Consider the following 24825-nt stretch of genomic DNA (forward strand, 5'->3'; position numbering starts at 1 on the left):
ATTTTATCAGCGAGATTGCGCAAATTGTGAGACGAAGGAAAACAATTGAAGATTCAATTTGAGCTTTAATGGAGCTTCTATATGAAACGTGTATGAGTTATTCGCAGTCGCTTGACCAAGGAACAATATTCATTGACCCGGTCAAGATTCCCGTTAATTTTCAATCCCTCCTTTTGTCCCTCGCATCCCACGCGTTCTATTTTTCACAAAAAAAAACTTCGAATGTTTCTGCAACATGACGTGCAAATTGGTTGTGGTGTCAGAAATTTAGGTCACATCGTATTCGGTTTCGAGAAATAGCGGCCAAATTGCGCTATGCGGCAGCTACTATCGCTTTTCCGGATAAAGTGAAACTTCGTTTATTCTCGATACACAGTACCGGTTCCCCAATACCTGGGGAACTACTATAAAGTAGAACGCGTTCGATAATATCCCTTGGAAATTGACCGGCAAGGATGTGAGATAGTTATAGAAGAGAGGATCTGATATTTCCGAGTGATTCAATAAAAGTGTCGAAATAGGACAACAAAATTTCTTATAGAAAAGCGAAAGAAATAAGAAGTAAGAAATATAATCCATAGGTTGCAACGTTATCCTTGGAATATTATAAAGAGGAAAAATAGTAACGTGATACCTCTATATATGCGTGACAAAAATACGTTCGTAATCAATATGTTGCGAAATGATTTTTACAGTTATCTTCAAATCGTCAAAGCGTCATGCATTTACATAATCTACTATGCAGTTTTTTTCCGCAATACCTATTCTTGCTCGCATTCAAGAATGCTGAGCATGATATTGCACGCATGACAAATGGATCGCGTGTCAGTTATACAAGTAAGATCTTGCACAGATCTATAGAAAATGATAAAAGTGACCGAATGACGATACATCATCGCTTCATATTTAAGTTCTCGATGATCGATAGTTATTTCGTGTTCGGTGACGCAGAGAACGTACAGCATAAAGATGACAGACGAATCAATAAGTAATAAATCACGTCAGAAAGATTTTTATGTTAAATTAAAATTATACCCGAGATATCGAATTATTCATAAGAGAGATCTTTATCATTTAATTGAAAAATTAAAAATTATAATATTTTCTTTCCAAAAAGAACCTAATGATAAATATTTCCATAACAAATACTTCATCTCCTACATGAAGTTTTTCAAACTACGTTTTTTTGCTATCTTTTAGGCAAGTTACTTTATTTCTTATATATATAATAATGTGCACATTTAATAATTTTTATATTATATACATATATAATATATAAAGAAAAATATCGTCATAAAAATATTTTTCCTGAAATAAAAAATTAATACTCTCTCAAAATTATTTTTTTAAAGTATCACGATTTTTGTACCTGAATAAAACCATCGTGTGCAATTTATTTGTAGAAAATTATATATTTGTTTACACTTACCTGATTTATTACAGAAATGGTGATAATTGCATTTCAGAGAACACATTTTAATCACTTTATAATAAAGATTGTAAAGATTACGAGATTTTATTAAAAAAAAAAAAAAAAAAATAGGTGCCGTAGTACTTTTCCTGTGTAAAAAAGAGATTAACAAGAATATTAGTTTCACACATCACATTTTCCAGAACGCACTATTTCTAATTCTGTGATGCTGCAACGATCATGATTGAACGATATTTATGAATGGCAGCATATTTTTATTTTCTTTCACACATCGAAAATATCACATATCAATAAATATATAGCACGTGCGGATAATCATACGCGCTCGATGCACGTTTATACGATAATTCGAACTGATACATTTCTTCCTTACTTAATGCAAATGTGCGCATCAGCAGATGCGGCTCATAATCTTATCTAAACTGAGATAGCATTTATTAAATACCATGAGATCGCGTAAAAAAATTCAATATTATGATCCGTAAATTATCGCATTATATAATATTATATCCGGTAATAACATAGATCGCAAGAGCCCGATCTCTCTTGAAATATAGATCGCGATAAACTTGTTTATTAGTAGCCATAATATAAATTGCAGTGCAAAATGAGTTTCGTGTTAATGTGTGCAACGCGCAGCACGTTGCGTCAGCAATTCTCGAGCGTGAAATGCGATTCGAGTGTCATTACTGAAATACATTGTAATTCATAGCAACAAAGGATTATTATTATAATAACCAACATCAATAATAATTTAGATAATTAATTAAAATTCTTTATACATCATTGAAAACTACATTTACTTTATTACCATTTTTTAAAACGCAAAAATATATTCATTATTTGAGAACGTTCCAATTTCATTAAACGACATTAATCTATATAATTGCTAATTATAACACCGTTTAGAACCGCGCGAATAATTTGATCATTGGCGCCACCTGTCAATCGATTAAAACAACCGATATATTCTTTCCTCTAATCCTACATTGATAAAATAAAAAAATTTTATTTCTTGCAAAATAAAATTAAGTGAGAAATTAAAAATAACAATATTCTTTTATTAATATTCGCAATTCTAATAAATATACTTTAAAAATTATAGAAAATAAAAAATAAAAAATTAGATAATTTAAACATTAATTATAATTTTCTTATAATTCTTTTTTTATAAATATAAATAAAAATTTTTCAAAAATAACTTATAAAAATTTTTTTCATCTCTGTAAGACTACACGTGCATCAACTCGATCGGCAATGTAGTTTTCTTCATAGACAAATCGCAAAAAATGCATTTCAGCGAACAATACCAATACTTACAAATAATTAAAATAAATTAAGGGTCACCGGGGACAAATGAGTGTTAGACCGATTTAATATCCGGTTTACATGCGCTAATCATCTGCATGGTCGACTCGTTACCGACTATTGCCAATCAGCTGGAGAAATCATTGACGCTACGAGCGTTAACACGGTGGCCCAGATTTCGCAGCAACATCAACCAATTCGTTTTTCACATCCCACTTTTTGTCGCGGCCAATCGCGAGTACAATAAACTAACCGTGCTGATCTCTAATAAAAAAAAATAATAAATGCAGAAAAACCACATTTTAATAAGAATTACCACACATTATTATCCGTATCAACAATTATTACGTTCATCGAAATCTCGTTTATCGATTTTAATCAAGAAAAGTGTTTATGACATTGTAGCAAATTAAAATAGATAGCGTAGTTAAAAATAAAATATTTCTAAATAAATTACATTAAAATAATAATAATCATAAAATTATATTATAAACATGATCTTTACGTTTATCTTTGTAAATAAGAGTGATTGTATTCTGAATAGTCTTCACCGTCGCTTTACTATCTAATAAGATGTTCACTCTTATTTATCTTAAAATACATGTTAGGCGAATGTGATATCGAATTGAAAATCACATGTTCGCACAAAATAACCGTAATGTTGAATCAATGATGAATTAAATGGTTTAATGCATCAAAACCGTATCGAAATTCCCATTAAACCACACAAATATTAATTATAATAATACTATCGTAATTCGAATCTTCGTCTCTTTTCAAAAATATAATCGAATACAAAAGAACAAGTTACGTCTCGATTAACGTTATCAAACACTCATTAGACCGGCCGTAAACACAAGCTGGCATACTAATCTACAAAAGCAATTGATGACATGCAAAGATACTTACCTCCGAGAGAGGGACGAAGGCACTAGGTCCATCGAAGGCGGGCACCGGTACTGGAAGTCCTCTCTCCTGAAAAAAAAAAAAAACAAATTTTTAATTTTATTATTTGTGTGCCTAATTTCGAACAAATTTTCAATCTTGGCTGTGTTCAATTATTCATAGTATAAAAAATCTAATAGTTCATATTACGTATATTATAGATTTTTAATACTGGCAGTGTATATCAGAACATAACACTAATCATCTGTGTATCTAATTTCATTTGGAAAAGATATAAGAGAGAAGCGCTCTACCAACAGCCCGGCTAGCTCAGTCGGTAGAGCATGAGACTCTTAATCTCAGGGTCGTGGGTTCGAGCCCCACGTTGGGCGAATTTTTTGTATAACTTTGTCTACATATCGTGAAAAATTTTTTTTAATTTTTATAAAATACTTTTTTAAATCATTGCGACAACCAATGAGATTAAAACATTTTTACAATAAAAATAATATTAGAATAAATACACATCAGCAATTCGGCGAACAATTTAATTTTCACGATGAGAAAAAATATTTATTTTTATCGTCTCCATTTCCGACTGTAATTAATTAAAATATAAATTTCTTTTTAAAAACAGCTACATTTACAGCTATATTTAAAAAAAATTGTATTTAAATTAAAAATGAAAGACTAAGAGAATCAACAACGAATGATGATCAAATAATTGCTTTAATTTAATTGCGTTATAACTGGAAGTGCTTTATATCTTCATTTAAAAAATATTTTATTAGTTAGAATAATTAATATTTGATACGAGATATGAATTTCCCGAGTGTTCGTTCATTAATAAAATTATTATATTACGACTGAAATTCGATATTTGCAAATAATATATTTTATCTTCTACGTTAGTAAAAAATAAAAGTTAGGAGAATATTTTTGTCTACTAATATTCGACCGTATGTAGAGAGGTAGAATAATTAGAGATATTTCACAAATTATACGCGATTATCGATGTCGCGATACGACGCACTGTGTTTTATGTATAAAACCTCCTTTTCTTTTCCTGACTTCCTGCCAGCTTCGTGCCTGAAAATTGTTCTACACTATGTATAAAGCTTTACACACAAGTCGTATCGATCAGCCTCGAGTGTGACAATATCAGTGAGCAGAGCGGCGGATATTATTCGTGTCTACGTGTGTAATCTACATTTTTTGTCTTGCTATTAACGGATGAAATATCCGTTTAAATTGACACGTCATCCTTTCCCATATCCATCTGTTTCGCACTTTTCAACATAATTTATTTAAGACAATAGTTTATATAAATTTGAATGTTATAGATTACGATTTGCACTACTTAATTATATTATACCAGTCGACGATTTTGTTAAATGGATAAATTTAGCTGACTCTTATATATTTTTTTATGCTGATTCTGAAAATGAAATTAGAATTATTCTAGATAGTCTAATTTTTTGTAACCGACATATTTTTGTTTAAAAATTTACATTTTACTAATAATAGCTCGTCGTATAGAATCTTTTTCTTAATTAAATTAAACAAATAAAAATTAAGCAATTAAGAGAAATAATCCTGTTTTCGATCAAAGCAGATCTGATCTTAGTGTGAAATTTAAACACTAAGATCCGCTTTGACTAAAAATAAGATTATTTCTTCCAATTCATTAATTTTTTTTGTTAGAAAGTAATTCTAACAAAAAACGTAATTCGTTTAACGAATAGAAAATCATGTTAAATTCAGTAGCTATTCTCTTTGAATAATTTATTTATGTCTCTAAGCAGAAAATATGAGTAAAAGAATTTTTAAATGCATATTATTCAAAAATTCTGCCCTTATAAATTTGACAAACTTTGAAATCAACCCAAAAAATACTATATAAAACATCCTATCAGATTAACATAAAAAAAATTTTGTCGACTAGCATTATAAGAAAATAAATAGAATTACAAATGCACCTATAAAAGTTAATAATATATCACATATACAAGTTGAAACTTTATAGTGCAGGAAATATATACACATACTTCATATCTTTTTTTCAACTTTCATAATTCACACACTAATCAAAATGACCCATATATGACATACTATTTTTAAAATTAATATTTAAAAAAACAACAAAGAAATATGATACGTTACTTTGATCTGGAAAATTCAAAAATAGCCGATTATTTTTACGGTCTATTTTCATCCTACTATCAGAGACGAATGAAGCCCGAGTATATTACTTTGCGCGCGATTTCCTTGCGAGCGTAAAGTTCGAGAAAACAAATAACACTAAAATAATCCAAAGTTGTTAGCCGGAAACATTTTTTAAAATGTCCTTTATTTTACACGGTCGCCTCGATTTTAAATATTTATGATGTGAGACCGTTTGCTTGCTTTATATACGAACTTGCAACGCATAAAATTATATCGCCAGTATTGTTAGATATTTTCTTGAATGACTGCATTGTTGCATAAATTAGATCAATTCTCGTGGTAATTCTTTCCGCGGAAAAAGATTAACTGCCGCCATAATAAGATTAATGACCGGCATAGAACTCGAAGGTACAGAAAGAGCAACTTTGCGATAGGCTAAAGTTGCTTTAACCGCGAACTGCCTAGGTACGAGATATTTTTAGGCCGCAGTTCAAACGCCTCCCCAAATAACCAGTCAAAACAAGTCCATTAATATATAGTCGGTTACTCCGGTTTATCTTTTATACATAAGTACATCCTTCGTCAGATTATTCTCACGTATTCATTTTCGAACTTATTTCAAGCTAAGATAATAATTTCATAAGGTAATCATTTTTTGTCCAGTCATCAACTACTGTCCATCTCTAATCTTATTATAGTCAAATTTTCAAGATATCTCGAAACTAATTACACTAAGGTGGGATCAAAGTACAATTTTTTCCTCCAAAGGAGTGAAATTTTGTTCCAAAAGTGATCAAACAATGATTACTTTCGATTGCAAGCCCAAATAGCTTCTTTCTAACGTGAAACTCACAATAATTTATTTATTAAGGGAATCATAAAGTAGCGGCACATTAAAAGTGGAGATACAGAGTCACAGTAGCATAAGAATCGCACTCGGTAGTTACTCTTCACGAAGGACTCGGATAAATTACCGCAAAGCTGGAGAGATAAAGCTTGAAATATTCTGGACAATCTCAATTCCGCTGCAGAATGTATACAGGGTATTTCAGAATTATTGCACTTGCTCCGCCTGAGCTAGGAGTACCGAAATTTCGAGCTAAAGAAAATGGCGATTGCTACAAAATTACATGAATAATTCTCATAAGTCTTGCTTTTATTTTCAATTTCAACAAAAATTAAAATTAATTAAGAACAAGGCTCAAACTTTTCTAAACTGAAATGGCTATAATTTTGAGAGTTAAAATAAGAATAGAATCATGTAATCGTAACTTTTTTATTTTAAATTAAATTCTTAATTTTAACAAAAAATAAAATTAATTATAAATAAGACTCGAACTTGTCTAAATTAGAAAAGCTGTAATTTTTTTAAGATTCAAACAAAAATAGAATACAATTTTATCCCTTAACTTTAAATTAATCATAATAAATAATAATTAAAATCTTAAAATCTAATAACCAATTTTTATTTGCCATAGAACTGACAATAACTTTACGTTTTTTCTTTCACAAAAATAGAGAGCTCGTCCAGCAGAGGCAGGTGTGACATTTTTTAAATATCCCGCATGCACAGTACTCTTATCTTGGTCGATTATAACGTTTTCAACTTTGCTTCGTGTTGCCTAATAAACTTGAAACACGTGGATACTCAGCGAGAAATATTCGGGCGAACATAAACTTCAGAAGAATCGTTACGAAAGAATTTCGGCCGAGTGCACGCAAGAGTGTAAACTTCACGACTATGCTAACGTCTGTTCTCCCAAGATTTCGCGAGCGAAATTTTGCACGACCATCGCCACATCTAGGCTATCCGTTATCTTTCGCATCGGTCGTTTCGCAAAGATTTTTTTTCTCTTCCGGAATGTCGGAATGTCTCTGTATGCTCTGACTCATGGCACACAGTGCGATATTTAATTCCCGTCGGAGACTACACACATAGATAATCACGGACAATAATGATAAGCCGTCTTTTACAGCTTGCTTTACTGCACCTTTTAAAATCTAAGAGATTCAACACATAAGACAAGAATAATATTTGTGTTTCATAAAAGCAAATTGAATTAACTGAAAACTAATATTAATTTCAAAATTTAAATAAAAGAAAATTAATAGATTCTAATAAAAAACAATTTTTTTTAGTAAACTTCTATTAAAAATATGACTAGACCTAGAACAACAAAAAATGATTCTTCAAAATATAATACTGTAGTATAAAATAGCTTTAACCTCGAAAGCTAATTTGAGATAGTTGCCAATTAATGTTAACGCAGATTTATTTAAACACGAAAGACGTATGTTATTTGGCGTATTAGCCAAATCCAAAATATTCCGAAATAAATCCGAAATAATTTTCACTTACCTTAACCATCTGGAGGATCTCCGCACACTTGATTCTAACGTTCTGGAAGGGGCAATTAACGCTGAGCCTCAGTATCACCGGCAGATGCAACGTCACCAGACTGAGGTACTTGTTAGCCTGTGCTTGCCTGGGTCCGTCCAAAGCGTTACCAAGATTCAGCATCCTGCCGACGTCGCCGGGTGTCACTTCAGGGCTCTCGAGCACCCGGCCGCTCTTCGAAGACACGTCCTCGTCCTGCGAGAGCGGCCTTTTGATCTGACCGGCACTAAACTTCCTCTCATCGTTCTTGCGCAAATAGTCTTGCTGCGTCCGGCGAGAATCCTCCGGTATGTCATCATAGACCGCTGTCTCGCGGTTCTCCAAGTTCATATCCTGATGGTAGAAAGGTGATAGATCGTTCTCGTTTTCGAAACCGTCGAGAGTGTTAAAGACAACCCCGTCGCTGCGCGCCGCCTCGCTGTCATTGAAAGAGACGTCGTCGTCGGTGCCGGCGTCGTAGTATCGGCGCTGTTCGTGCGTTAGCAGGTCGCCGCTGGCGACAATCTTGGCTCGGCGATTCAGATTCCGACAGTCGAATGACGCGAGGCCGCTCAGGTTGTCATCGAACTTCGGACTTTTGCCGTACACTCGGGTATCCGCATCAAGCTCGTCATCTTCCAGCTGCTTCTGCTTAGCGCCCTTCACTTTCACGTAATTGTTCTTCGTCCTGCCAGAGCAATAGTCATCGCTTGTCGATCTGTCACTCGACGATGAACCAGGATGCTTCCTCTCAGTCTCGCTGTTCGAGCCGAAGCGCGGGCATCTGCCTTCAATATTGAAACTCTTACTACCCTCGTCTGAAGACGTCGAATGACCGGACCTGCAACTCTCGACGCCGTCGCCGCTGGCGTATCGCTCGCGAAATCGCCTTTCGTTCAAAAGACGACCATCCACGCAATCGAACGAGCATTCCGGATTGTTCTCCTCGAGGAACGGAGGTGGATTGTCATTGATGCTTTGCGGAAAGAAGCCTTCCGTCCGGAACGTGTCGTGCAACAGCTGCTGCTGCTGCTGCACATTTCTCGGCGACGATCTCGTCGGCGACCGTTCGATGCTCATATCGTATCTTCAACCAAACACGAATATTATCGATTAGAGGTCAATAACGGGAGTATACACGTGTCTTGCTTGTAAATCTTTTGAGGAGACGCTATTTTTCTCGTTACTGAATAAGCCGTAATAGTAGCAATCATTTACAAAGTAATTTGAAATGACCTCGTTCAATGATGAGTTATGAACAATAAAATCAGACGAAGATAAATTGCTCGTTTTCATAAAATCACTATTGTAGTTGATAAAATCACTATTCCAGATTTGTCATGATAAACAGCAATCATCTCTGACCATCGCGAAACATTTCTTTTTGTACGTGACTTTCTCAATACAATTATTTTTAATTATGTCCATTTGTACGATTTCTAACATTATGTAATCTATTATCAACTTTCCCTCAATATTATTTAAAAGTTAGAATCATTCTGCCAGAAATGCTTTGTAATTTTAGTAAGTTGAAACGGAAACAAAGTGTATGAATTTTATTTAAAAAAAAAAAGCTGCAGGAAATTACCACAACATTTGGTCCTTGTAGTTACGCTTAAATGAATATAATATTCTTCCGTGCTTGTTATTAATCCTGATAACGTGCACATTTTAATGAACCGCCGTGATTATTTAAATACCGCGTTCGCATCGGATTTTACGTGTTGCGTGACTGAATGCTGATATTAAATCCAGGACCAATAATTTGCTGAGAGAGAGCATGGAACAAAATGTTTGCTCCGATTAAATATGTCCGCTCGATCGAAATTATGATACGCGAAACGAGATTTTAGGAAGTATTTATTACACAATATACCGCATACATTATTTGTTATTTGATAACCGTTAATTGATTAATTGTTAATCAATGGTCCAGGTAATTGATACCGGTAAACAAGCTTGTTCAACAAATTGTATAATTTTAATGCTCTTTAGCGTTATGTCCGTATTATTATTCAATAAATACGGAAAATAAAATGTTCATCGTAACATATCAATTAAATCTAAACATTTAACAATGATGTGAATAACGGCGTTTAACAGCGAATGTTTACATAGTTTCAAGATTAGAGATCGCTTTATGTAATCATGATTAAAATACTACGATTTAACACTGCCCGATCAAATTAATAATTATTATCAACAAGAATATGTAAGTTTTTTTTTAAAAACATTAAAATTCAATAAAAAATAAGCAGAAATTAATCAAATAATAATAAGTTAATCTAGGTCGCTATAACTAATCAAATAAGTAAAGGAAAAAAAACAAACAAGGCTAGATCTTGATAACTAATAATTTTTATATGTAAATTCTAAATCATTTTTCAATTATATGAACTGTCCCGCCGATTATTGTCGGTCTTGAAATGCAATCATAAACTAAAGCTGAAACAATATTATAATTAAATCAATCATCGATTTGATAAAGATACAATTAGCATTTTAAAAATTCGACAGATAGTAAGCGGCGCGCAGTATGTAAACTGGAAAATGAGATTAGAATTGACATATAAAAATATTAGGTCAAGATCTAGCCTCGATCGTATCGGTCCTTACTTACTTATTCGATTTAATCAAATTAATTATCCACTTGCACAAATTTGATTTAATCAAATTAATTATCAATTTGATATAATTATGTCCAAAATTCGCATTACTTTCATAACCAAATCTCACTACTACTCTACAATGACAAAACACTCACCTTCCGTCCTGAGAACTGGAAAATTTCCCACTCGCGGTCTTGATGTCCTCGATGTCGCCGGCGTCCTCCCAGCGATTTGGGCTGCTGACGCCACCCAGCCATCCTTCGACGGTAGTCCTGGCCGCAGCCAAGGCGATGTTCCTTGCCGCTTCGTCTCTGGCGCAGAGCGGCGCCAGGAATCTACTGACGAGTTCGACTTCGTCGCCCTTGGTAGAAGCGCCGCTGCCCGACGAACTGCTCGGTTCTCGGTACATCTCTCTTTTCCTGTATCGTTGCGCACGTTGTTTTCCTTCTACCCGATCCTTGCGGAATCCTTCTTTCGTCTTTGAAAGCAATCGCACGGAGTATCGAGGCGCCCGGGCGCTCGGCTCGATTCCCAGGATAAACAGTGTGCGATGGACCAGCGGGATATCTACACTTTTCTTCCTTCCAATTCGCCTTTTCTCTTTTTCCCAGAGAGACGGTACCTTCGCCTATTTTGCGAGCTCGTCGAGCAATCTTCTCTCGAAACAGCTACTGTAATCGTCAACTGTAAGAGGAAATAGTACCATCAAAAGACCTGTTTATTTTAATCTCGATTGCGAAGATCGTTCGCACGTGCACAGTTAGATATCAAAGGAGCAACGGTAAGCCAATCCTTCAAATTAAATAACATTTTTTTATTTTTAACTTCCATGTATATCAAAATGTAAATCAATATATTTCTGTGGATAGTTTTAAAGTAAGTAACGTTCTTATTAACATGTGCACTTAATAATAAACTAAATTAATTAAATCTAATTTAATACATTTGTTTAAATTAAATTATTTAACTCCATTGTTTTAATTAAATTAACGATATATTGAATAGGAGAAGTGGTGATCTTTAGAAATAATTAAAAATAACTCAAATTGGATATAATTTGACAATGTGAATTCAACAGTGCGGATCGACTCATTGTCCTGTGTCTACAAGCGAAACGCAACACAAACGAGAACACGGTCAATCGCTAATTACAATTATTCTGTTCGGATAATTTTCTCTTTAATTTAATTCTCTGTATCTCTCAAATCTCTTATATGTAATTTTTTTTACGAAAATAAGTATGGTATAATCTTTCGTTTCAAATCTTGTCCTTATCTGAATTTTTTAAACCAATAATGAAATCGTCGCGATAATCTCTCTAACGAATATAATCTCTCTCGAACGAATAATCATTCTAACATCACGTCTTCGCCGAATCGATCGACTCGATCGATTGTGTTGGCCGATTAAACGGCACTCCCGCGATGTTCCCGTTTCCCGAGGTTCTTTCCTTCTTTAAGCAAAGAAAGAAAGGGGATGAAGGAAAAAAGGAAGGCAGCGTGCGAGAGTAGACTATCCTCGCGTAATTACGCTCGTTTCGTCGCGTTTCGCCGTGAGAGAATCGGCCGTAAAACTCGTTTCTCGGAGGTTTTACCGAGGCGAGGTGCACCTCGGGATACGTTTCAGGGCGATAGAAAGTAGGCAGGAGGCGTCGGCTGCCGCGTCGAGGCGATCTATCGAGATTCGAGTTCAGAGAGGGCAAGACGGTGGAAATAGAGGACGATTCTCTGACGTACCTTCCACAGAGAAAACGATCGACCGAGAGAACGTTTTAGCTTGATCGGATGCGATCGCAATGCGTCTCTCCTCTTCTTTCTTCTATTTTTCTGTACCTTTTATATAGTGCTTATCTTTCTCTTCTTCTCTTTACTTTACTACCACGGTTTCTATTATACAGTTCGTTTCTTGCTTTTTTTCTGTATCAACGTAATCAGTAATCACTGACCGAGAATCACATTTTCCTTTACATTATTATCGCACACGTTATTTTACCGAACTCTTCGCAAAATTTTCTAAATAATTTTACGAATGATAGTCTACTTTCTTCCAAGGATGTTACTCTAGTCCATGAAGCACCTGAAAGTAAAAGAAAAAAAATTATAAAAAATGTAGGATAAATTATAAAGAAAATACTTCTGACCGCCTTCACGCAGAAAAATATCATTCAATTGCTAAGAAACGTGATTATGGAATTTACTTTCTTTCTTTTAAGTAACAATTATCTTTAATGAAGAATATTTTCTTGATATTAATATTGTAATACTTATTACAAATTTTAGAAAAACTCATTAATATATTAGGTGTTGGAATTAATTCGTAGCGTTTTACAAGTGATGGGAAGTACTTTCATTAATGTATTTTTTAATGCTCATGTGAAATAAATAACATTCTTTCATTAAAAACGCTACGAATTAATTCCAACACCTAATATACTAAAAACAAGAATTTTCTTTTAAAGAATATTATAAACTTGATAGAAGAAGCAACTTTATGTTTGCTTAATGAGCAAAACGAATTTGTTTTAATTTAATCTTGATTAAAGTATTAAACTTATGCAATTATTACACAGAAAGGTTTTTCTGAAGTAAAAATTTAGCTAAATACAGACCTAATAATAATTTTATTGGACCATTAATAAACCATAATGGTCCATTAATAATAATAAACCATTAATAATAATAAATTTATAAAATAATTATGTAGGATGCTCAAACTGGTTGCTAGAATGTTAAAACTTTATACAGCATTATTCATTATGCTTGAGATTCCTACGCAATTATTTTGATGATCCAACGAAATTATTTTCAGATGTATACTTAGCTACATTTTTAGATACTTCACTAAAATCTTATCGTGCAGGATTCAGAATATATTCTTAAAAAATTCGATGTTTATAAACTTTTATGATAAATTTGCGGATATATAGACTTTTGAAATAAGTAATTATAATTTGCGTACAATATGTATAATATTTTTCTGTGTGCAAGACAAAGAAAAATCTTCTCTATAGATAAAATCATTTTCCTTCAACGGATTCCGTCCTCTATAAAACAAACGTGGGTGAAACTCAGAAAGTACTGTCGCATTAAGGCGAAATGATCGACATCGATCAGAGAAAGAGGAAATGAAATTGCACGCGGCAAAAAGACAGATTATGACGTGGCAAAAGCGCACATTTCGCCGAGTGATTTCATCGTGACCGTATTGAACTTCAATTTACCGCCGCGTAACGTACTTCGATCGATCTTACGCTCTTACGCCGGATGGATGTAATACGTTAGCGACCACCTATAAGAGGCCACCTCTAATAAGGAAACACTTTTCAACGGTACGGTAATAACTGGCAGATTATCGTCCGACTGAGCATTATGCAATGGTAATGCAGTACCCGTAATTCCTGAACCTTGAGGAAATCAGTATTTAACTGTATAATCGACTCTTTCGCAATTACTCACTTTCATCTATAAAATGGACTAACTTCAACATCAATTTAATTTACAATTATTGCCACAAATACGAAAAATTATTTGTGCGCCGTGCGACACTTAATCATACGTGACACGTGTCTGAAATTATGATGGAAGTAAGCAGTTTTTTAGCGCCAAGATTTATAATCCGCTTCGTTAGCATCGCTGAATAACGTCCGATTATTCAAAGTGATCAGCTGACTTAACAGTTTACGAGTAATAATATGCTGAGTGTCCTAATCGCACGTAGGATGTGATAATCTTTCGCGATGCAAGTTAAAAATTGCATCACGACTAATTAATTATCATTTATGGATTTCAAGATTGTGCGATTAATCAATATCATAGTTCAGATAGTTTACAATTTGATTGATCGATTGTCATGAGAGAAAGTCTGGGTCAAGGTTCCGAGGTCAGGAAATAAGAAAGGTCGCGTCAGGGTAGCAATTTATCGAGGGATCACGAAGGAATGAAATATCGAAAGGAATAATAAGAAATACACTCTTACGTGGATAAGAGAATCAATACGGTAATAATACGTCAGTTAAGCTTGCGATGTAGTAATATAATATAAAAGATCGCTAATATATATACGATACAAGGGTAAAAGCGAGAAAGAAATTCGTTTCGGTCTCACGGTGCATTAGCGCGGTTGCGCAAATACATTTACGCGTTTATTTCATATACGCGCGTTTTCTTATTGCGTAAGTCGTGGAAAAGCCTCGGACGAGTTATAAGTTGTAATACTCGCGGCGATATGCCGTTAGAGAATCTCTGTGAAAAGAAAACGGTTTCTAATGTTGTTTCTATTTTTTTCAAACTTATGTTCACTTTCTTGTTTCCGATATGAAGTTGTTAATTGACGCCAGATCCATCAAGCTCTTTTTTGCCAAATCAATAAATAAGCAGATGAATAACGCGTTACAGTTATCCTTCGCGTATTGCAAAGATAATATGTCGATCAGCTAACGGAATTTTTTCAAATCTTCCGTCATCCGGGACATATATGTTAATGTGTGATTTTTGCAAACCTGTTATTGCATGATTAATGATGGTCTCAAGGTAACACTTAGGTCAAAGTATAACCTGCACAGAGTAACACTTTGCATTTAGGTTTTGATATTAACACTGCACTCTTACCGCGATCAGCGACAGTTGATTATAGCCTTTACCGCAAGACTCAGCGAATCACATACAGGAGACTTTCACAAAAAGTATACTACAAAGTCATTTTTACAACCGGCAATAAATGTAAAATATCACAATTTATGCGAATGGAAAGAATATAATTTTCTAAATTTGATCGCTCAGTTGTACGTATCCTATTTATCTCATTAATAAGTTCATATTTATATGAGAATAATGTTCAAAATATATATATATACTAGGTGGGGTGAAAAGTAACCTCCTTGGGAATGAAAAAAATTTTTTTCTTGTGCAGAATCTCGCCCAAAATATGGCGTGTTCGCTCAGTACTAATCTTTGTAGCATCTGCTAGCTCGCGCACCTTCACTTTCCGGTCAGCCAACACCATTTCATGTATTTTTTTGACATTTTCCTCGGTAACCGCATCGGAGGGCCTGCCGCTGCGGACTTCATCGGTAGTGGAGTTGCGGCCACCACGAAACTCTCGAAACCAATATTTGACGGTGTAATCTGACGGAGTATTAGCCACATAATATTTATCCAACTTTTCTTTTGTTTCCTTCGCCGTTTTGCCTCTCAAAAAATAATGTTTTATGAGAGAACGAAAATCGTTTTCGCAAACACGTCAACAACAATCAGCTCTCAAAACAAAACTAAGGGCAGTATCGCACTGCCACTTGGCATGTCTGCCTAAATATGAACTACAAGGCACCATAAACTTTTTTGCAGTAGTGGCGCATTCTGGCGGTCAAGGAGGTTACTTTTCACCCCATCTAGTATATATAAAGGATATTTTTTTTATAAAGATAGAATTAATATTTCGTTATTTGTTCTAAAAGTAAAGGAGGCAGATTGAAAGGATTTAAAGTTGTTATTGATTTTTGAAGACTAGTCAATTCCGTTTAGCCTATTTTATCAAGTTAGACGTAAAAGTTATACACATATGTATGTACATCTCAAAGATATATATTTAAGTGACTATTGTAAAAAATTTCATAATATTCAATATGTACATTCACGTATTCGATACACACATATGCACACACACACACACACACACACACACACATACGCACACGCACATATATACGTATAAGTGATTTAATTGACATATAATTGCTTCACTTTTATATAATCAAGAAAATAATGGACTTAATCAAAAGCAATCCAAACATTGATAAAAAACTAAAAAAACATGAGCTAATGTTTTTTTTCGAAAACAAAAGATTGTAAATAATAGATTTCGCACGTTAATGAAAAATAAAAGCCAGTTTAAAACTATACGATAATAACAGTATTGCATTCCTTTTTGCTACGTATGTAAAGTATTGTAAGAGAATAATTGCAACAATTATTGTATTTATCTGAGTAATCGTTCTATTCGTGGAAATTAATAGGAAGCTGCAAGGTAATCGCTTGTCATCAATAATCAGCACATAATGTAATTTTACTCAAAAAATTATTTATAAAGAAATTAATGAGATAATTAATAGATTAATGCTACTTATATTTTTCTTCCATTAACTACTCTGGACGAAAATTCAATTCATAATTAAGAATTTTTTTACATTTTCTTATATTTACTTATAAGGTTGCAAGGTATTAGGACGACTGAACTATTTTAATGTAAAAAAAAATGAAATTTAATGTTAAATAAATCTATTTAAAAACGTAATAAAATGATAAAATAAATCAAAGACAAGCAAACTACTGGATGTTTAATTAATAATACAAATTTAATATGTCAATTAAAACTGACTAAACTAACAAAAGTGAGACTAACAACGCTGACTAACGATAGCGTGACCTGAGTGTGTTCGTTTCTTCGAAAATAATTCCAAATAATTCTCTCCCTTAACTCTGATTCGTCTATCTCCTCGCTTGCAATCTTTCGTCCCGTTTCGGCTCCATTTTTACGGCCGCGATCTTCGCGACGATCTAAATATTTATAACGCTCAGAAGCCTAAATCCGCCACTCCATGTGCGCGCTTTGTTGAATTATTAATGTCGCGACTGCCGTGCTACCGCATGCCCGTGCTCACGAGTCGCTGTGCATTCACGATATACCGTATACGCTTTGTCTTTCGGGATATAAGGATGGTCAGGGCACGTCGGAGAACGTGTGAGGTGATAAAACGGTCGCACGCGGCGCGATTCGACTCGACTCGCTCGAGCGAATTAAATGGAACGAAACAGAAGCGGATTAACTAAGCGGAATAATAAACACCATTGTAATTTCATGTAGGAAGAATTTATTTTTTCGCGTCATCGAGAAGCATATTTTATTTATACGATCGGATCGATCACCGAGATGCGTACACGACCGCAAGATCATCTTCTCTCTTTGGTAATGACCGCTTATTTGCGAGCCTGGCGACGCCGACGTCGCAGATGAAATTAACTTGTGAGATGCATACGAGTAATGATGCATTCATGGGCTCTTTCTTCGTCATGAGTTCCACAAGATTATCGTATACACAGAATAAAGATTTCCCACGTTCTCTCTCATCTGTGAATTTTACGATCAATACAGTATTACATACTCTTCAAAACTCACATTCTATTTTTGTTTTTCTTTCTCCACTTATATTTGCACTCTTTTTCTATAAAAAAAATTGTATACTAAATTTTAATAAATTTCAAAAATGTAAAAAATAAATGTGGTTATAATTTCAAAAATATGAAAAGATAGAGCATAAAGAACCACAGCACAAGATGTAGTTAGTGATATTTAATTATAATATCAAATCATATCATAATATCATTTAATTATAATAATTAAATATCACTAACTACATCTTGTGCTGTGATTCTTTATGCTCTTTCTTTTCATATTTTTAATAAATTTATTTATTTGAATAATTCTAAATAGACTAATAGATTTATTAGTATCATTAATTTTTAGTATCATTAATTTAATTCATTTTTTATTAAATAAATATTTATTTATTGTAAGTAAATATTTGCTAAGTACTATTTTTTAAAATATATATTAAGATTTAGTAAAGTAGAATTAATTTTATTCTCGAATATCATTATCACTAGTAGAGGATACTCATGTTCGAGAATGAAGTCGTTCAGATCACTGACACTGTCAACATTCTACAGAAAAATTTAGTTTTGACAACTCTATCAAATTGACAACTCTAATAATTTAAGTACTTGCAACTAGTTTTACAAAATAATAAGAACTGAAATAGTACTGAATACTATATCTTTATAGTACTATACTATAAATTTTTATTTTCGGTATTACTTTAATTCATTCTTATTACTTTTTAAAACTAGTTGCAAGTATTTAAATTTTAGAGTTGTACTTTATAATTGTCACAACTATTTTTTTTCTCTCAGTGTATATATAATCAAAAATCAATATTAATCACACAGATCAACAATATTGTCAGTATTTATTGATACTGAGACAGTATTACTGACTGTGTAAGGTCCGTATTGTACGACTTTCATGAAAAGAAGTGCATATTCAGCGTTAACTATCTTGCGAAAAGTGATTCACGCTATATGAAAACGGCGCCATCAGGATTATTTTCACGAAGCGAACGTACCAACATGCTATGGCCTGGCACCAACGTGCACAGCTCTAAAAACGCGAAGGAGGTAGTGCCTGATACGATAGCGTGTCATCTGTAATCCACGCAAAACCATTCATTTCTTAACACGCGCTGTTTACTTAGTAAAAATAATATATATTTCATTTTCCAAACAAATTCTACATTTTTTTTCGTTACAAAAAGAACCTACGTATTTACGTAATTTAGATAAGTAATTTTTATCAGGTGTATACAAGTTCTCTGTATACATTTCTGAAAGTCACCTGTCTAATTCAAATAATATGAGTGACTAGATAGCTATGACTAGTATGACTCGGCTTTGTCGAAGGACGAGATCGATCGTACGATGATAACACGCCGCACAACAAAAAACTCTCTAAGTACGCGAGGCCGTTACGGGTCCGATGCCGCACAGCGGTTAGCGCGCGAATTGCAAAAGCACTGTCGATCCGGTTTTTACGGCTCTGTGACACGCGAGAGGACGCCGATAACATTCGATGAACTCGGAAGAACAAGTAAAAAGCCCTTTTGCTCGCCTCGCAAAATCGCAAACTTTTTCCCGTCGCGACGCGCAGAATCCGGTAATTTTATGATCACTTAGTTTTACACACAAATGTGTGGGCGCGATGCTGCCGCCTGAGAGATCCCATAATTTTTCTAGCTGGATTTGGGTATCACTATGCCAAACTTGAAGCTTGAAAAGCTATTTTAAAGAAGAAAATTACAAACTTTTTGCCTGCACTGAATGAGAGAGATCCAGCCAGGTTTAAATTCCTGATATTTTGCACAATTACATTCTTTAAAGAAAATATGCTTATTAGCTTCAGTAATATTAAGTTCTAGTATTAAGTGCTTGTCAATCTAATTTGTGATATTACGCACTCCAACTTTATTTTCAAGAAACTGTTTCAAGGCCGACAAATAATCGGTGCGCAATTTACTGGAACTGAAAATTGTAAAATTTTAGACAAAAATATCATTATAGGCATTAATTGTAAGACCTTGATCAAATATGGCCTTCCTCACTCATTAGTATCAGAAATTTTTGGTTCAATATAAGATATATAATAATGTAATCAAATTTTGAATTAAAAATCTATGTACAGTCGAGTACAATTAAAATGAGTAAAATAGATGCTATCATTTTCAATCCTCTGATTTACGTTGCAGGCATGAAATTTGTACATCATCCGCAAAATGGTTGCGGATGCACGTCCGAGTGGTGATGATCCATCTTTATGAATGCAACATTGATTCTCCGACACTCGAATGGAATAATAAGGTGGCAATGAATACATATGAAGGATCAAAGGCAGCGCAATCATTGAAAAATAGACGAATTATCATATATCGGCTTTTACTTCCATTACTGAAAAAAACCATGTGCATGGTCTCTGTTTGACTAACAAGTTCCTGATCTCCAAAACCGATTAAACAATGTGTACTTTAGAATAACAAATAGTTGTATCTTTAATAGCGCCTATTTTCATACCTTTTTAATAATAAAAAAATATTAACATATACTATTAAAATTAAACAATTGTAATAATTAGTTAAATTATTTATTAATAATGTTAAGAGTTTTTACACGTTTAACTTTTTATCAATTCTCTAATAAAATATGGGATTAAAATAGGACTTTGATGACACAGTCAATTTTTTTATTGTAAATTCTAATAGACAAATTTAAATTTGTAAAGAATAAAAGAAATCCAACTTCTATTAAAAACTCGTCATTAAAATTTTCACAAGTATGTAGGAATTTTTTCAAATTTTAATACAGCTCAGAACAATATAAAAATCTGCATCAAAGTTCGAAAACCTAGATTACAAATGAAGGGTGAAAATCTCATATTATTAATGAAGATAACTTTGTTAGAGGAAGTGACTAATTGTACATTTTTACGTCTCTTGAAAAACAAGCTGTGACATTTTTTTATCAATCATCACAATTTATTTCACGGCCGTTATTCTAATCATCAATCATTCGGAAAGAATCCTCGGGGCTCGTATACGAAGGCGTTGACCGATCTGTATGTACCCTAAATGCAACGTTGATTCTGTTATCCCGGTCAAACGTTGGCGGCATAACAAGTGAGAGATAGATAATGGTATTACGCGCGGCGAGGAGAGACGAGACGGAAACGAGGCTACCTCAGCTAGGAGGCCGAGATAGACGCACGTAGCGGGAGGCGGAATACGATCCTGATTGCCAAGGAGAAATCTTGCAGCGTGATCTCGCGGACGCGAGCGAGGCATAATGCGTCTTCGTCGAAGCGAACGAGAAGAGTACAAGGGTATTAAATTATAGATATGGCCCAGAATCGTGACCGGTGGCAAGTAACTATTTAAGGAAATTTCGAATTATATTATTGATATGAAAAAGATCTTGTGATTGTAGTTAGTTATAACTTTCCAGATGACTAACTCGCACGACAAACTTTGTTTTTCATTATTTAATATACTTTATTCTCTTGAATAATTTTTCTAGTAATTATTAAATTTTCTAGAGCGTCAAAGCGATAACATGAATAAATTATCAAAGTAAAAATAATTCAATTTCTTTACTATGAGATAAACAATTATGACAATTCAAAATTCTTCTAGTTGTACCACAAAATAAATGATTTAAAAAGTTAATTTTTGATTAACAAATGAAAATATGGACGTTCATTAAAGCCTTTGAAGAGCACTTGTTTACATCATCTGTCAGAAAGAATAAAGTTGGTTGTTGTTGTCAATGACATTCCGCGTACAGCCTTACACATGAATACAGTAATATGAAACTGTAGGCAAAGTAGATTAAAGATTAAAAAACAAACAAGATCCCTTCCAGTCTGTGCCTTCATGCTACTAAACAGGGAGAACACAACTCGTGATTAAGCGGCCTTTTAAACGGCAAATTCAGGTCAATATTAATAGTCATCTTGGAAAAAGATGAGAAAAATATATCACGAATAAAATATACACAGAATATTATGTCTATAACTTAATAAAGTAAAAAATGATTGCGACTGTATCTTTTAAAAAATTAAAACATCAAACAAATATTATAAAATTAATCACTGAAATATGATAAATAACAAAACTCTCTAAGATCTTTCAGTATAACTTTGTTTTTCTCTATAAAACAAAAATATAAAAATAATTGTATTATTTAATTAATAACTTACGTATGTTTATATTAAAAATATTATATTTTATTACAAAACCTTAGCATCTAAATTCTATATCTTAAGTAAAATATTAACTCATCAACATTGGCCTTAACATCATGATATATAATTCTATCATGCGATACGTTATTATATAATAACGATAAATCTTGCAACCATAATGTATAGACCATTTACGTCATGGACATAATGAAGAATAAAGATGTGATATATACATGCATGATAGGTAGTTGTGGATTGAAGCTTACTCACGCATTCGGACGATATAATGCCGCGTTTAGGCAGGCAAGGTAATTCTTGCATCCTAAAGGAGCACTCTGCGTGTCATGATTAATCGGCTAATTGACTTTTCATGAATTTTAATAAACGCAGCCGGACGAGCACTCAAGGTAGTAGTTTGTATTCATCTCGCTAATTTGTGTGCAGAGTGGATACATTGTTCGCATTAAATATATACTGTATAGAGCACTCTTTGCGCATTTTTTCTCGGATAAAAATTCTTTAGCAAACTTTTAAAACATACTATTTCCTATAGAAAATTGGACAAAACGTTCCTAGTAATTTATAAAAGTTGCGCACACATTATTAAAAAAATGTCAATTTTAATAGCTAATTGTAAAATTAAAATTCTGCGAAAATGAAATCTGCTTAAAATTAAATTAAGAACGATATCTTTCTGGACATGTATATATTCGCACATCTTTGAAAATATAAACATAACTCTTTACTTCTATACAAATATATAATAATTAAATAACTATTGACATTTTTTCTGAAATGGAATTAAATATTTTCAGTTCAATTAATATTAATTCAACTAATATTTACAATTAAGGAAATGCACGATATTTAGAATATACACTATCTATTTAATATAAAATAATTCGCGATGAACATAAATATGAATCAGCGTTTTAATCAAATATAAATAATTTAAGTGTTTTCTAAATATTCACTTCCTTACGAAATGCTATTTGCCTAAGCAAATATCGTCCTGAAATGAAATCGCGATACCGAAATATGTGTATATTCTTTTTCTTTTTGAAGAGTAATATTTCTAATTGCGTTGCCTATAAATCTTTGTGACATAGAGTTCACAGCGATGACATAATTTTGATAATATACGTTTAACCCTTTTAGACTTGATTTAAAAGAATGTTAAAAAATTTTTTTAATTCAATTCAAAGATATTTTAATAAGTAATTCATGCTAAAAAATTAATTTTTTTTCAAAAGTTTAAGAAATTAATTTTTTTCAACATTATTATATAATATATATCTGATCCCAGATAGAGCTAAATAAATTTCAACGATTAATGTCCCAAATTTATTGTAAAAAATTAATGTTCCCAAATATGTACATTGTAAAAAAGATATGTAAGAGAGAAAGGCATGAGAATTTGAAAACCTAAGTCACAACCCTAAGTTACAAACAATGACGGAAAAGTCAGCTATCTTAATCAGAAAAAACGTTTATTATTCTGTAACATTTAGTTATCAATAGAAGATCGTATGTATATAAACAAGTTGACCTGCTAAAGATATCGCGTTAAACACGTGATGTAATGTGCATGCACACGGGCGTATGTCAACTAACTCTCTCGGCAGGAGAATCGTCAAAGATCTCTTGAGTAAATCATCCAAGCAAGATGGCCCCTCCCCGTTCAGTCATCGATTGCACCGCAGAGATGTAGGAGTATGAAAGGTGCGCCGTACGTTGTTTATGCGTGAATAGCGCGTTCCGTTGTGTAATCCACATCGATGGATTTTAAGGCGCGTTCCCTTAAACCCGTGCTTTAATATATGCGTTTTGACAGATTAGAATATCAAGGTATCTTTACATCTTTAATCTTTACACAACATAACAAAATTACAAATTAAGTGACAAGAAGAAATATAAGAGAAACATATAACGCAGTGGAACGCAAGTGGCGAGGTAAAACTGCTATTACAAAGCTAGTAGATAGAATTAAAATATTTATAAATATTTTATATAGGTTATAGAATATTCTATATAGATTAAACGTAGATTAATCTTCATTTGACTTAATTAAATCCCAAGATGCCCGTCGCATTAAGAAAAAACAATAGATATAATACAAGAATTGATATAATACAAGAGAAGTAAAATTCTATATTTTTAAGCGGTTTAAATAAGGTATCATATTGTGATATATGTGTGTGGTGTGGTCATCAGAGCTAGATAAATTAAATTAATTACGATCTAATTTTGTCCCTCTTTAATCACTTTCATCATATTATTTACTTAACGATCCGACGAGAAACTTATCGTAGGTAAAGGGCCAGACTGTGTACTGTGTACAACAGTCTGCCCTATACAAACTCGTGCGCGAAGAGACAAGCCTTTTTCCCTCGGTTAAGTCAAATCGACCGAACGTGTTCATCGGTCCCTATAATCGAGTCAACGAATTTTCATACTCCCGAAGACAGAATGTCTCTACCAGACGCTAATTTCATTACACATTACTACGATAGGTGTCTTTTTTTTTTTTAGCTCACAAGCGCCGAGAATAAAGAGAAACCAAAGAAGCGAGATTAAAGGGAAAAATATGTATGAAAATGAAGAAATTAAATTGATTAACATACACCGCTATTGATGGCGATCTGAAATTCAAAGTTTGTTGAAATAGGGCATCTAACGTAATAAAAAAAAAAAAAGAACTTTCAACG

The 24825-nt window shown here is 33.2% G+C and overlaps 1 protein-coding gene and 1 non-coding gene across 7 annotated transcripts in view; one reads left to right on the top strand and one right to left on the bottom strand.

The window, feature by feature from the left end:
- Sesn (Sestrin) overlaps positions 1-24825 on the bottom strand; it is a 211291-nt gene that overhangs the window by 169298 nt on the left and 17168 nt on the right. For all 6 annotated transcript variants that reach the window (XM_087413540.1, XM_011063585.2, XM_011063587.2 and 3 more), the window contains 4 exons: positions 12514-12853; positions 10933-11461; positions 8151-9255; positions 3650-3715 (listed from right to left, as the gene is read on the bottom strand). In XM_087413540.1, coding sequence (XP_087269666.1) covers positions 3650-3715; positions 8151-9255; positions 10933-11186 — 1425 coding nt within the window. In that variant the 5' untranslated portion in view covers positions 11187-11461; positions 12514-12853. The remainder of the gene's footprint in view (positions 1-3649; positions 3716-8150; positions 9256-10932; positions 11462-12513; positions 12854-24825) is intronic.
- On the top strand, positions 3945-4017 carry TRNAK-CUU (transfer RNA lysine (anticodon CUU)). The gene has a single exon. It is a non-coding gene; the product is annotated as a tRNA-Lys (tRNA).

This window comes from Acromyrmex echinatior, chromosome 14 (genome assembly GCF_024713525.1).
Source record: "Acromyrmex echinatior isolate Ae372 chromosome 14, ASM2471352v2, whole genome shotgun sequence".
In the NCBI taxonomy this organism is placed as follows: domain Eukaryota; kingdom Metazoa; phylum Arthropoda; class Insecta; order Hymenoptera; family Formicidae; genus Acromyrmex; species Acromyrmex echinatior.